Source organism: Polyodon spathula, chromosome 15 (genome assembly GCF_017654505.1).
Source record: "Polyodon spathula isolate WHYD16114869_AA chromosome 15, ASM1765450v1, whole genome shotgun sequence".
Lineage (NCBI taxonomy): Eukaryota > Metazoa > Chordata > Actinopteri > Acipenseriformes > Polyodontidae > Polyodon > Polyodon spathula.
Window position 1 is genome coordinate 11,046,199 of NC_054548.1, and position 15,631 is coordinate 11,061,829.

General features: G+C 37.4%; 1 protein-coding gene across 8 annotated transcripts in view; it reads right to left on the minus strand.

Moving 5' to 3' along the window:
- Positions 1–15,631, minus strand: part of LOC121328017 (guanine nucleotide exchange factor DBS-like) — a 65,887-nt gene that overhangs the window by 23,643 nt on the left and 26,613 nt on the right. For all 8 annotated transcript variants that reach the window (XR_005951629.1, XM_041272445.1, XM_041272443.1 and 5 more), the window contains exons 2-4: positions 14,074–14,157; positions 12,225–12,339; positions 7,667–7,757 (exon numbers count right to left, since the gene is read on the minus strand). Coding sequence is in view for 7 of the 8 variants with exons in the window: in XM_041272445.1 (XP_041128379.1) it covers positions 7,667–7,757; positions 12,225–12,339; positions 14,074–14,157 (290 nt within the window). In the remaining variant the exon portion in view is untranslated. The remainder of the gene's footprint in view (positions 1–7,666; positions 7,758–12,224; positions 12,340–14,073; positions 14,158–15,631) is intronic.

Below are 15,631 nucleotides of genomic sequence, written 5' to 3' on the forward strand. Positions count from 1 at the left end.
AAGGGAGAGTAAGGGGTGAAAAGATAATGCAAGTGAAACAGGTTGAACTTGTTTGTATACAGTATATAAATTAATGGTTAACGCTGGCCTAAAACATGATCTTTAGTTCAGACTGCGAAGCCACAGACGGATTTGCAGAGCTGTCGAGTACAGTAGGTCTCTGAACGAGTGTGTGCACGTTAGTCAAGTGACAGTAGATAATGCTGATTTAGTACAGTCGATATTTAATTAATGGAAGAACTTAAATGAAGCTGCAAACGGCTGCTCAGATTAATTCAATCTGATTTTTGAGACACACACTTCTGCGTTCCATTAAAAACAAGCTAAAATGGCTTCGATGTGATGACAGCAGACAAGTATACAGAGAGCACAAAGGCTGCTAGGAGCACTCCATCACCGTAATTTATCTTGAATCTCCAGGAAGCACTGCAGTAAATGATTTTTACAGCAACAGATTTTATTGGAAGTGCTTTCTGAAAATAATTTGTTTTGTTGATCAATATTGCACAGGATATACTTTTTTCCTATTACTAAAGTGTATTTTCTACACATACAATGTGAAACAAATGTCAACCTTACAAAAAACAAAACAAAAAAAGAAAAAGAATTGGATCGCATTCACATAACCTTAGTTTGTTAAATGTTATTTTTAATCACTTTTCTTCTGGACAATACCGTTTTATCTGTACGAGTCTTGATGTACAGCCTCGCTTACTTCGCAAATGTTCTGCAGGAATAGCTTTCAGAGTTCAAATTTACCCTATTCCCCAGTAAGATGTGCATAAGAGAACACACCACCAAATGATCCAGAACAAGGAATAATTACCAGAGCTTTCTGCACCATTACAAAGAACACATGAATCAAAATACTTGTTTTTATCCAATTAAAAACACACACACACACACACACACACACAGAACACATATGAGACTATGTACATACAATTATTTACTCCAGTGTGCAGTTTGCACCATTTGTGGTAAATAGTTTGGTTGATATATAAATCAAATAAAACCCCAACACACATGCCAGTAGCTGGATTGCAGCATAGTCAAAATCAGTGCAATACAGGTAACAAGATCAAGGAGTTTTAGATGATGCAGCCACTGTGGGCAAGAACAATAAAGCAATCTAAAACCTTGGGCTAGTATTACCAACTAGGAATAGAAAGTTCACAAGTCAGCTATATAGTTAGACAGTTTTTGTAAGATAAGAACCGAGAGAATCTTTTTATTGAAACAAGCGTTTTGTACAGGGTATTGTCGGACGTTTTTTAGCGTGACAAGTAAAAGAATGGTGTAATGAAAAATGAAAATCAATAGTGTTGTACAGTACAGAAAAAAAAACCCTGCAAACTCAATATCAAAGTAATGAGGTTGTCATCTATTTATCTCACATATACTTTTTGTACCTAATGGATCTGTCTTAAATTAATTAATGCAGCACTAGATTTTAAAAACCATCTTGCACAAACTTAAGGAATCCCTAAGGATGGAATGTTGCAAATCCCTGGTTTGCAGCGCTACATTATCCCAGGAAATGATAACATTGTGGAATGCTTTTACAGAACTAAATTTGAAAAAAAACATGTCAGACAGCAATAAACCAGAACACACTTTTCAAAAGAATTATGCTGATTATATGTTGCTGGTGAACGGTTTTAAAAGCTAAATGGTACAACTGTAGGAAAAGAAAAAAAAAAAAAACCCAAACACACACAAAGCCCTAAAGCCCAGAGCTCCTGAAGCTCTTACTGCATGCTTTGAAGTCTTCTCATCCAAGATCAAGTACTTTAAAGAATTCTCATTAAAACAAGGCTTGTTTCAAAATTTCAGAGCATGCCTCAGCTGCTGTAGCTCAATCTAAATTAGTTTTAAAACTAGGCTCGATCGTACATGGAAAGTGTTCTCGCAACTGTTTTTTGAAAAAGGCGGCTGTAGCAAGATGTACGTTCAACTGTACATCGACAAACGACTGTCAGGACTTCTAGTTGATCATGAACACTAGTTTATGTCATACCTCTAGACTATGGGATGCCATGTGCAAAAATGCGTTAATATTTTATTAACACTAACTTGAATCTTATTTTTCGCTCAGATTTATAAAATGTTATGAAAATAAATGAATATTTTGCAACTTTAATATTTAAATGCTAAAACTTTATTTTAAAAATAAATAGATTGTTATTAAATATTTATTTTGTGAATAAAGACTTGGCTGTTCAAAGAATAAATCTGGATTTTATGAACTTCAATATTTAAACTAAATCTTAAATCTCTAAAAAGATTTAACATTTAGCTAAATATTTAACTGGCCAGCTAAATCTGGAGTTTGTATACAAATGAGCTCCCCCACTTTGCTTTACGTCAGCATTCTTAGTAGGGGCGGGAGAAATACTGTATATCCTCGGTTAGGTTCACTTTCAGACAGACAACATGACTGATTCCAATAATTTACATGAATTTATCGAGCGTGCAGTTGCTGCTGGTGCAAAGGCCACACACACGGCGATGTGTCGTCAGTGATTTATCTTGAGAACCTTCTCACCATACACAGGGCGATTTTTGTCATCCAGCAAGAATTGCAGGAGGACAGCCGTTGTTACGCAGATTTCTATATCTACAGAGAATTCTGTATCCACGCATGATTTGAAGCCTGCATAGATCAAGATTGCTATACATGAACTCTTGATGTTTCTGAACAGTACCTGCATGTAATAAAATTAAAATGTGTTTTAAAAGAAAAATACAATTTTATAAGGTTACTGTTAAATCAAGGGTATTGAGCAATGCAGGAGGCTGAGCGTACTGTAGAAAATCAGTGGTGTAAAATGTACTGTTTTATTTTGCTACAGAATTAGTTTGGTCTTATTTTCAATATTTGTTACAAACTGCAGCAGAACTAAATGGCATTGCTTAAGAACACAGCGGGACCTGGGCATAGGAATATCAAGCAGCTTTGAAAAACTGTATCTGCACAGTCATGGAATTATGCAGGGTACAGAAATCTAAGTAACACTTGTTTTATGTGCTTCTGCAACTCTTGCTTTGAAAAACAGTGAATATGCTGTGTGAATACACACACACAGAGCATATGGACTATAGTAGCATATACCAATCAAAAATTATAGCAGATCGGCGTACAATGTAATTTTTTTACTGTATTTAATATTATAACAATCCGACAAACTGGCAAGAGGATTGTATATGAGAAGTGTATTGAATAAAACCGGAGACAGAGAATAACCAAAAACAAATTAAGAGAAATACTAAAATTAAAAAGGGTTTTATTATTTTGGCGTGGACTGTGGCCGACAACAGTTCTGTTTATTGTAAAAAATTTTAAAAAGAAACAGTCAATTTTGGAAAATGAAGATCCTGCTTGTGTGAGTCTGCTTTATTTTCACACAACGCTACATTATCACAGCGTGTCAATGCACCATTATCTGTTATATTAATTGTGTACAAAGTAGGACTAAGGTAAAAAAAAAAAAAAAAAGTTTTCTAAAACCATTTAGTTTCAATTTTAAATCATCTTTTTTTTTGCAGCATACAGTAAGGCGAACAAAGCACCACAATGTGTTTTTTGTTACCGGTAGTCAATACGCTAAAGTATAAAGAAAGTGCGCTATAGCTGTAGATATGTGTTTATGTACTTATTTATTTCAAATAAATGTAGCACACCGGACACCTCATTTTTTTGGACAACCTATCTGTCTCATGACATGTCTGGTTTAGCAAGGGACGAACTATGCCTTTTTAAAATGTAATTTCAAAATATACTTAAGATTGACCGGTCTGGACTTTTCACATCTAAAATGTCAAAACCTCACCTGACATGTTAATCTCTGCTGTATTTCTTCAACTGCCTGGCTCCTTTCATTTTTATCGTGATACTCTTCCTTTTTTGTATATAAACATGGATATTTCTCAGAGATCTATCAATTTCTCAATGCACTCCCATTGCCATGTAACTAGAGACACCATTTCTCCAAGTTGTTTTGGTAACACTATGTAACACAATTTTTGTTCCTGGGTAGTAAGTGTTATTTCCTAATTGCTTATGCCTCAAAAGTATAGAAAATGGCTATTATTCCCCACAAACTTTGCTTTTGTGACCAGGACAGTGATATTTTAAAATGTACCTATTTTCCTATTTCTTTTCGGTCACATAAAGTCAGACAACAACAACATATGAATCCAAATTAACATGTATTTATACTAAAGAAATACAAAAATGACTACAAAAGATTTAGAAGCGAGTAGTTTTTCGGGATTTACGATTATACTGTAAATCACTTTCACGAATCAGCCCCCAAATGTAGTCTCCCATCATGTTCTCGTTATACTGTCCTTGGTAGCGACGTTCAAAGTCCAGTATATCCTGGTGGAAGTGCTCGCCTTGCTCCTCCGAGTACGCTCCCATGTTCTCCTTGAATTTATCAAGATGAGCATCAAGGATATGGACTTTGAGGGACATCCTGCAGCCCATTGTGCCGTAGTTCTTCACCAGAGTCTCAACCAGCACCACATAGTTTTCGGCCTTGTGATTGCCCAGGAAGCCCCGAACCACTGCGACAAAGCTGTTCCAAGCCGCTTTCTCCTTACTAGAAAGTTTCTTGGGGAATTCATTGCACTCCAGGATCTTCTTTATCTGTGGTCCGACGAAGACACCGGCTTTGACCTTTGCTTCAGACAGCTTAGGGAAGAAGTCTTGAAGGTACCTGAAGGCTGCCGACTCCTTATCTAGAGCTCTGACAAATTGTTTCATAAGGCCCAATTTGATGTGCAGTGGTGGCATCAGCACCTTCCGGGGGTCCACCAGTGGCTCCCACTTGAAGTTGTTCCTCCCCACAGAGAACTCGGTCCGCTGTGGCCAGTCCCGCCTGTGGTAGTGCGCCTTGGTGTCCCTGCTGTCCCAAAGGCAAAGATAGCAGGGAAACTTGGTAAAACCACCTTGGAGACCCATCAGGAATGCCACCATTGCAGCCTCTTGATGCCATCTCAGAAAAATGCAGATATGTATCCACTTAGGCAGCTGGAACTAAACTGAACTGATGGGCTTAAGGCCCCTGTATTTATACTACTATTTATATTACTGGAAAGTTCTAGAAGTTACTCCAAGTTTACTCAGCACTGAATCTATCTGGAATGTTCTGGAAAATAGGTAAATTTCAAACTATCACTGTCCTGGTCACAAAAGCAAAGTCTGTGGGGAATAATAGCCATTTTTTATACTTTTGAGGCATAAGCAATTAGGAAATAACACTTACTACCCACTTAGACGGTGCAACGGGAAATATGCAAAATTCAACGTTACAAGAGTCAATCAAATTGTGTGAAAGTCGTCCAACGGCTTCTACATTCACAGCGGAAGGTTACCCAGAGAAAGATCAGAAGTTCAAGGTAAATATAGGTTTTAAAGTTATTTTTTAAAGAGAAAATAAAGAAACAAAATTGTTTTCTACTAACAATAGAGCCCTCTTGATGCGTGCTCTACCGTGTGATAGATGACCTTGACTTTCATTAGTGCCTATGGCGGTCATCTACCACACGGTAGAACCCGCAGCTGACCAGTTAACTTAGCTAAATGTTAAGTCTTAAGAGATTTAATAGTTAGTTAAACACCATAACAACCCACCGTCTGAATATGAATAGATCGTTGATGAGCGCGTTGTCCTGTTAGACCAACCTTTTTAGATTGTGTTCATCTAGTTTAATCTTGAGGATTACGTTGCTAAAATTGCCTAACAAGGATAGTCAATGAATGTTTTATTATTATCGTATGTAAAGGAAGACATTCACATGGAGTTTTTATAAAAGATAACCCTTTTCCTGCATGCCAAGGATAGGGTGGCCAGGTTTTCAAAGCTCAAAAACCAGGACACATTGTTAAATAATTGTTAAGATTAAATTAAACCATTTAAATATATCCTGTCACTCTTATTATTGTTCTTTTTAAAGCAGCTGGCTAATTTCAGTACACTCCTGCGTGTGTCTGTGGCTAATTAGTTTAAGTAGCCATACTGTCTTATGCGCATTTCATATTGTTAAATGGAGTATAATAATAAATGTATGTTTTAGATTTTTTTTCCTCACTTCCTGCGTCAGGATTGCTTTATTTATTGTCGTTGATGATGTAGTTTGGTGGTTCATTTGGATGCTTGCAACCTCTCGCTGCTCTGCCTAGTGTCTGGGCTAAATCCCGCCAGAACTGAACAGTTATAAAATTAGCTTATCACACACAATTGTAGACATATTGAATATAAAACTAAAACGCATGATGCACTAAGGAATAAGCACGTATGCCTGTATTAATCGCTTTATAAAAAAATAATATTCTTGATAACCCTACTACCTTTTTAAATGTTGTTTTCACTGCAGGTGCCATAAACTAAAAGCCGTTGTTGATGTTACTTTGACAAAAGCTGAAAATGGGACTTTGTAAAGATTTTGTGCAAAATGTTGGGATACCGGGACCTTTGAAAACTGGGACTGTACCGGCTAAACCGGAAGTCTGATCACCCGAGCCAAGGATTACATAGCGCATGTGTGCAGCTGTAACATCTCCACTTTACTACTGTTATTGCAATATGTCAGGCTTTTCATCAGTTAAAATCCTCAACATCTTTGAGAACCGCTCCTCTGCTCCCACACCATGTCACAGCTTCAATCATTTGTAGCTAAAAGCTTTCCAGCAGCATCCCTGTAAAGATTCACGATCCATGTACAGAACGGTCAGCGTGAAAAATAAAATATGCACAGCAGAATGCACATGATATATTCTGTTTTATCTTCAGATAATATATTTTCATGTGAGGGAAAACAGTGTCTGCATATCAATATGCAGCGAAGCAAAACCTGTCCTTCAGGACTTAAAAAAAACAAAAAACAAACACAGGACTGAAGCGAAAACACACACCTGACTTCGCTTTTGTGATTATAGCACATGCAACTATTTATTGTTTAAAACACAGAGTTGTTAGATATAAACATTTAAACCCTTTATTGGGTAGAAAACAAAATCACTTCTATTTTTAAGCCTGGCTATTTGGACAAAAAATGTTATTGATAAAAGGGAATTATCATTTAAGATAATGATACTGTGTTTAAATACCAGTATTCAAAAATACAGGTTGAGTACTTGTGGGATAATAAACAAAAAAAAAATAATAATAATAAAAAAATAATAAATAAATAATCCAGCCATGGGAGTGTAGGTAGCAATATTTCAAAAACAGAATTGGCTCAGTTATTGTGTTCTTGCAGATTTTGGTCATTCTGTTTGAAGCAGGTCATTATTTTATCTGAGGCTGTGTTATCAGTTATCCCAGATGGCTTTTCACTTATGGCTTCTGGCCATGGAGAGAAGATGTCACATTTCATTAAGTCTGCCTGCTTACCCACCAGCCTTTAACTCATTCAGGCCTGTTCAAACTTGAATGTAGTTTTACATTAGTGCAAGTTCCTGTAGAATTAAATGTATCATTGACATAACAGAGCCTTTGTCAACAACAACAACCTTGATCAATAAAGGAATCTACAATCCTGCAGGGAGATGTTGGTGGTTAAAAGCAAGGGGTGTATGACAATAGTGCAGGAAGGTTGCAGAGCCTGGGCAGATGAGAAGGGTACAGCTTTTCTGTTTAATAAAGGTGAGACTTACCGCTATGCGCAGCAGGGTGCCTTTCACAGAGGTCCATTTGTCTTGTCTTCGGTCTATGATGAGGATAAACCCAACCCCAGCAGCTTGTAAGCTTAATTGGAAAAGTTCACACTGATCAACAAAAACAGAAAAAAACGAGGCAAAGGACTTGCAGGCTAGTTAGTTACTGGTGCACAGATCCTCACAAGCAACCATAGAACACTCCAAGGTGCCGAATTGTATAAAAGGCTAATTCTCCCATATATCCACAACATAACATCTTGAGTAGAATTGATATTCTATTGCCATTGCAACAGCAACAGCTGTGAAAGACTCACATTTCCATTTTCACCATCATAAACAGTGTTCTCAAATCATCACAGTTTGCATATTAACAGAATGCCCAGCCTGAAATGTGCAAGCCATGTGCACACAGAATACGGGACTGATCATGGGAATGCTGTTAAAAAAATAAATAATCCCTTCCAAAATCTCAGGTGGTCGCAATTCCTGTCCTTGGATAAAGCATCAAATCCACACATCACATTTGTAAAAAAATAAATAAATACATTTTTATCACAGAGTATTGACCTTCAGTTTTCTGCTCCATTCTAGTAAAAGTGTCTGTCACAGAGTAGGAAGGCAGGCATCTGATTTTGCTCCAGTCATTGTATCATCTAAGCCAATGGTGCAGCTCTAGCAGCAGAGTGAGCCTATAGCAGCCCGGGATAGAAGTGACCAACAAGCACACCAGCAACTGTGTTGAATTGCTAATGGTAAGAAGCCTGCAGATCTACAAAGTGTCAAAATAAACAGAACCATTGGTGTGAACGGAGGGGTGCATTTCTCTTCATCTCTCTGTCAGTATCAAGCACAAACAGCTTTCCCCTCCCACACCCTAACCTTCAAATGGATTTTATGCAATCATTTTGTAGAGATTGGTTTTTGAACAAAAAAAAAAAATCTATTGCTGCTTGACAAGATGAATATGCAGAGTACATACACACACACACTAGTGAATTGCCTTGCTCATTGAAGCAAAAAAAAATCACACTAAATCTAGACGGCTGGTGAAGAATTTGAATTGTGCAAGCAGCAGTCAAAGCTCACAGCACTTCAAGCAAATCATGCTTTTACTGTTATTCCAAAATATCTTGTCAAATATCCTAACAGAGATTGTATGCAGTGGTTATTTGACATTTACCATTAATGTGGTCCCATTTCATATACTGCACACAGAACAAGCATGTCTCTCTCCCTTTTTGGAGGTCAGGTGGGGTGTACATACAAAAATATCTTTCATATTCAAGTATTCGATCGCGCATTTTACAATGATATCCCCAACCAAAGATTATACATTTAAATGATGCGCTTGATGGAGCGATACACCCATGGGTGACACTAAATTAATGTTACCTATATAATAATCTGGAATATGGTAATGGTTTCAGCCAGTGAAAATCAGCTAATGGGGATTATGTGCACAGATGCCAAAAAGCACTTTGCTGCATAATCCTATTTAGAAACAGTGGTTGTGTATTGAGCACACTCTGAGGAACAAAATAATGACAAGTCCCAATTGTTTTACCTACAGTGCCTGAGAATTCTTTAAGCGAGGCATTCACAGCTACCTTCTAGCCTGGCTGACGGGAAGAGTTGAGCACAAAAATGAATTAGACTAAAATTTCGATACTCCGTCAAACCCCTATGCGTTTAATTAAGTACTCCCATGAGCGTTTGTTCCCAAAGGAAAAGCCAATTTAACTATGAAGGTTAATGGCCTACTCCTCTCACAACCTTTAAAATGAGCGGGGTAAGAATTAATAAAACAGGGTGTTGTTTTACTAATAATGTACTGCCTGACCTTTATTTTATTAAATTGAAAGGATGAATTAATTATGCAAGGGTTCAAGAATTAATAAATGGCCAAACTGGGAAAGAAAAATCAGGATGCCACTGGCTAGCGAAGTTTTGCCAGTTTACCAGTGGCATTTCAAACCCCACCACCTCCACCGCCAATCAAATTTATAAATACGTAGACATATTTATCCTTTTCAGTGCCCATGGCGACAGCGAGCACATCATACCGTGTACTGCAGGTAGTACTGCAGAAGCAGTGTCTTGGGGAAGTTAAAGAGACACTGTCTTGTTCTGGTCATGCTAGTTTCAGTTTTGATCTTGTTGGGTAATTGTAATCTACAGATGCTGGAAGTAACCCCGTAACAAAAAAGCAGGTTTGAAATGGAGATCCGGTTTGCTGGAACAGTAATGCCGGGAAAAAAAAAAAAAAAAATTGATCAGCAACCCTTGTTATAATTTCTAAGCAATTCATTTCACAGCCTTGCTTTTGAATGTAATGCAGACAAGAGAATGATAAAAATCCCCAGATACTGCCGTTTTGGATTTCCTGTTCCTGTTCTACATACTCACCGTAGCGAACCATTTTCTTTTTTAAGACTAACACTAAAAATATATTTCTTCATGTTTGTTGGTAGTAACGCTTAAAAATAAAGATTTAAATCAGAAGAATGTAAAGCTGCAGTTTACTGTGGCATCTCTGGGGGCTTATCGTTCATTTTTGTGGCACCGTAAATAAAAAAAAAAAAAGTTATTGGAACATGTACAGTAAAAAATATTTTTAGGGCTCTATAGAGAAAGTTAAACTGCAGTAACAGCATTGCTTTATAAATACCTACAGCATGTGTTTATAGAAACTCGATGATGATGATTTTAATTAGACGTCTTGAAAGAGGGGATAGGATGTAGGCAAAAATGAACTACCAGTACAAATGAGTGTGTGCAAGTAGGTGGCTTCCCAGTATGGTGCAAGGACAAACACCTACAGGTTACAATACAAATTAGAAAGACAATAATCAAATTCAGGGATGGGCAGAAGAATCTGAATGCACAGCAGTTTCACCCATTCCAGGTTTTATTACAAGCTTGAATAACCATAACATGCAGATAAAACTCAGGTATGTCTTATTAAAAAAATAAAGATAGTATAACCAGGAGTGGATCAAACTGATATGCAAGCACATCACACAATTACTATGGTACTGTATTTGTTGCAAACTAGTTCAAAATACACTTAATAAAAAAATAAATAAATAAAATCTTTGGTGCACATGCATTGCCCAAAATCTTAAAATAAACTGAAGAAGCAACACTGCAGTATCAAAATAACTGTTTATTACAATGTGTTTGTGTAATAAACTAAATGCAAGCCCATCAAATCAGACGTGTCTCTTCCAGGGAGTAGAGAATAGTACATTATGTAACCTACACATGGTTTGAATATAGCAGCGCTGGATAAAGCATTCTGGTGGGTGTACTGAGGAATCGTTTCAAATGAAAAGATTCTTAAATTGGAAAAAAGGCAACTGAACGATGCAGCGATCACCCCATTAAACATGTGAAGAAACGGTAGCTCAAAAATCAGCCATGCGGGCTGAGGCCTGGAGCCGACAGTGAGGTCAGAGTGAAAAGATAGACACATTCACGAAGGTACAAGGACATTTGAAATCAATTGCAGCGAAAGGCTGTCAATGCAGATCACATCAAACAGCTCTACAAATGAAACACACATGTCCTAGAGGATGCATTCTATTATATAAATGAATTGAAATCAGAAGCAAATCTGTATTTGATTTGCAGGAATCCAATGCACCCTTGGGAATCAAGGGCAGGTGGTGTTTATTTCTGCGTTTCTTGGAGCATGCACACAGGGCAACGTTCGGACACATTACTCAAGTACATCCCTTATCATTATTGACAATACAGGGAAATGGCCCAATAGACGAACATTTCAAAGTCTAGAAGTTTAAGCTACAACTACAGTATGAGCTACAACACCCCACCTGCACACCTGTCACTCCTACACAGGTACTGTTGACAGTGCAGTATCTGTTTACCTGCATTAAAAGATTACTATATCTCTCCTTTCCACCCTTAAACATCCCAATTCAATTGTTCATGGATCTAAAATGTGTCAGAAAAAGGGTACAGTGGATACGAAATGCATTTGACCTGCCCCATGTGGTGTGTTAGTCTCGGCAAAAATATTATTAATGCAGAACGTAGTCCTGCATAAACCAGTGATGTGGTTGTGTTCGACACTTCTTCAGATGGACTACCAATGTGAATTTGAGATCAATTATTGAGATTAGCTAGAACCATAAATTTGTGAAGATAATCATAAAAATAACCACTTTATGTAATTGCACTCAGTAAACCTCTTCAAGACCAGTATACTCTTTGAATGTACAATACTGACACCTAGTGGCACAAGGCAGTACTGTAAAATATTACAAAAAAATAAATGGGCATCAGAATTTCACAATTGACAGGCTGTACCCAACTGTAAAACAGTGTGATAGGCTGTACCCAACTGTAAAACAGTGTTACCACTCACAAACATTCATGGAGCACAAATTCAGCAAGTATCACAATTAAAAATAAATAAATAAATAAATAAATAAATAAATAAATAAAGGAATACAGAAGAACTACTGTACAGCATTTACCATTACAACACAAAATGTTAGAACTGTTTACACCAAGATAGACCACTACCAACCTGGGAATGCTGGTGAGGTAGGTGAGGACATCATGAATTTCTTTTTCTTGGATCTCACCAAAGGTTGGATATTCAGGAAAAGTGATGATGGGGCTGCCATCTTCCCCTCTACCTCCTAACAAAATGAATTAAAATAATTAAATAAAATACAATAGGAAATGTAATAGCAGAGAACACGTTCAAGTTACAACACAATAAAGCAGCATTAAAACAATGAGTTCAGTCAACACTCTGCTAATACTGTGCAAGTCAGACCACTGGTCAGCTCTCAGTGCACTGAACAGCACCAGCACAGGTGCTATGGTCACAGCTTTACATGCAGTTAGCAGGGTGAACAGCAGCATCAGCACAGTGTAGCAATCAGGTATAGTAAACACACCAATAACAAAGAGCTTTCAGACATTATGCAAAAGAACCGTAGGGCTTATATGTTTACATCCTGTATATGTGCTGTTTAACGGTCCATTGTATCACCAAAGAAAACTTAAATGCATTCAGTGTTTCCAGTTTAGAAGTAGCACATAAGAACTGGGCTCACATTACAAAATTAAATGAGTAAATTTATTCAGTAAACTGAAAGCTCTTAGGTGGGTGACCATATAACTGGAGCTAAAATGCTATTAGTATGACACTCACTGTCCTGTCCCCCCCCCCCGAATGTTGTGATGAGTTCACAAGGGGGAACCTTCATGCACAGTGTGATGTTCAGCCTTGCGCTTCTTTTGCGCCACAAAGGTGTATAAAGGCAGTTTAATTAACATACACAGAATAAAATGTGGTTGCTCGATAGGCAAATGAGCCCATGCTTGTTTAACAGCATACATATCTGCATTATTATCTTCTACACAGGGTACGTGTAGAACGATGTGCAAATTAATTATGTAATTGAGCAAAAGATAGTGCTCTGGTATTATCACTTGACTACAAATTCAACTACATATGCCTGGCTTGTGCATTTCTACAGGAGTTGGGGATGCACCGTGTTGCCTTCTTAACACAGCACAGTAGCTAAGGAACCAAATGCTTTTTACTGAAACTTGGTAAAGGAAGTCAAATTAAAATTCTGGGTCCATTCCAAGGTGACCTTCAGCAGAGAAACAGCAGGGCCCCTTTTATCCTTTCTGTGCCGTAGCATCACAACAGATGAACGCTTGCATGCGGAAAATAGCATCCTTCCTCTCACACATTTCCCCATTTTAGATGCTCAAAATAGATTAAAACCAAATGTCATTTCATGCAGTTCACTGCAAATAATGAGCATGCTGCAGCATCTTTAAAATAAACTCCACTTATTAAGCACTTACACCTACAGTATTTAAAATGTTTGACACTGCCCCATTTAAAATGTTATTTATGTATTCCTGATAAACACATTTGTAATTTTTTTTTTTTTTTTTTTAAATATTCTCAAATTGAGAGTAAATTTCTCATCTGTGTATTCAGAGTCTGTAACTTAGCCCCAAAAGTCAGCTGTTCAAGAACACTGGCTGGAGATGCTCACATTGTATTGTACAACTTTTGGCTTGCTTTGGTGGTTCACATACATTATGAAAACATATTCAACTAAAAAATAGCCAACATTTGAAAAATGAAAGCTTTGTTGCTTTATTATTAAAAGGAGTGACACATTTTAGTGAAGGCACAGTAACTGGTCTTGAAGTTGAAGAATATGGAACCATGTATGTCTTTGTCCTCTAGCTAATACAGATTTCTACACGGCACGGCTTCAGGTGTAGCAACATGTAAATCAGTAGCTGCCTAGATTGGCAAGTCTCTCTTTTGTATGTTTGCAGTGAAGTATTGAGAAAGTCATATAAAGTAGTGACCGAGAAACCACACACATTCTCACCTGATAGGTAAGCAAACTGCTTCTTTATAACGTCTTCAATATCCACAGCACACAATGGACTTGTCTCTTGCTGCATGATTTCATCTGCAAAATAAGAAAGGCAGAAAGTATTCAGTTAAATACTAAATAAAGAAAGTTTTCAGTTAAAACAAAGAAAACCCAAAGTACAGCTGCAGACCTGGTAGCAAGGTGTGTAGTGATTCATGGAGTAAAATCGATGAATCACGATACTTTCTTGACATGATATATCAGTGTAAAAGAGGGACACAAGCAATACATACAAGACCAAAAAGCACAACATAGTTCATTGTAGTTCATCGAATGGTTCTTGAATGACTTTTCATCATTAAATGGTCATTTGATCTTGTGTGTTACACAGGTAGCTCATCACCTGTAACGTACATCACACTGGTGACAATAGCATATTGTTACACCCCTATTGGTAGCAGTACACCAATAAACCAATATTCTGGTATTATACTCAAATACAATTTAAATACACCTAAAAAACCACATTGCTGTTTCTACAGCTTTGAGCTTTTTTGGAGGCCTTGTCTGTCCATGTGTCCATGCGACAATGTGACCTTTCAACTATGGTAGAAGTAGCAGGTTCAACAGGAGTCTGCTTGACATCGCTGGGAGCACACAAGGACACTCAATTCCAGTCAGTTACAGTTTGGAGTTCATTCTAAAATCTAGGATACAAAACCGATTCTGAATTATTTCAAACCATCACAAGGGAAGGAATGAAGGAAACACGTATTTCCTTTAATACTGCCGACCGATTTAATTCATTCTAATTGAGTCACACCAGTTCGAGACACAGAATCCCATTTCTCAACAGAGCATATACAAAACACCTGTCTCATATTCAAAACGGAAAATCCAATTTGCTTTGTTTTGGTGACTAACTAACAAAAGGTACCCTGTGAGTATCAGTTAAACTGACCATAAAACAGACAGCCCCTGCTTCATCAGGCTAACATGCAAAGCATTAAGGAAAGAAGGGCCATTCTACATTAAAATAAAAAAAATAAAAAAAAACATCATCATCATCTGGTTCCTGGAAAAATTAATTTCTGGACGTGAATGCAACTTTTGACATTTTAAAAAGCATGAATCAATTGTTAATGGATAATACAATTATTGGAAATAAAACTGATACAGTGGACCTAGACTGGTGACACACACAAAGCCATGGGGTGTTTTATATCCACAGTCAGGAAGCGAGTAAGTAAACAAAAAAAAATGTACTTGTCAGCTAACTACTACTCATGACCCTCCCACCCACGCTAGTATCATGCCTGCAGTGATACAAGCCCACTTGGACTATTCAAGTCTGACTAGTAATGCACTCAGGCAACAGTCAAATGGAACAGAGGGCTCATTCAATGCTTTGTTCAACCGAAGCAAAAATCTATAGTAACCAACTGTCCCTGCTCTATGGTCATATCTTCACAGGATTTCTCATGCTGGTCATGCTTAAGCGTTCAGCTAGTTTCAAAGTCTACAAAATCTCACGTTCAAACCCCAATTTGAAATTCCCCTAAACTGCATT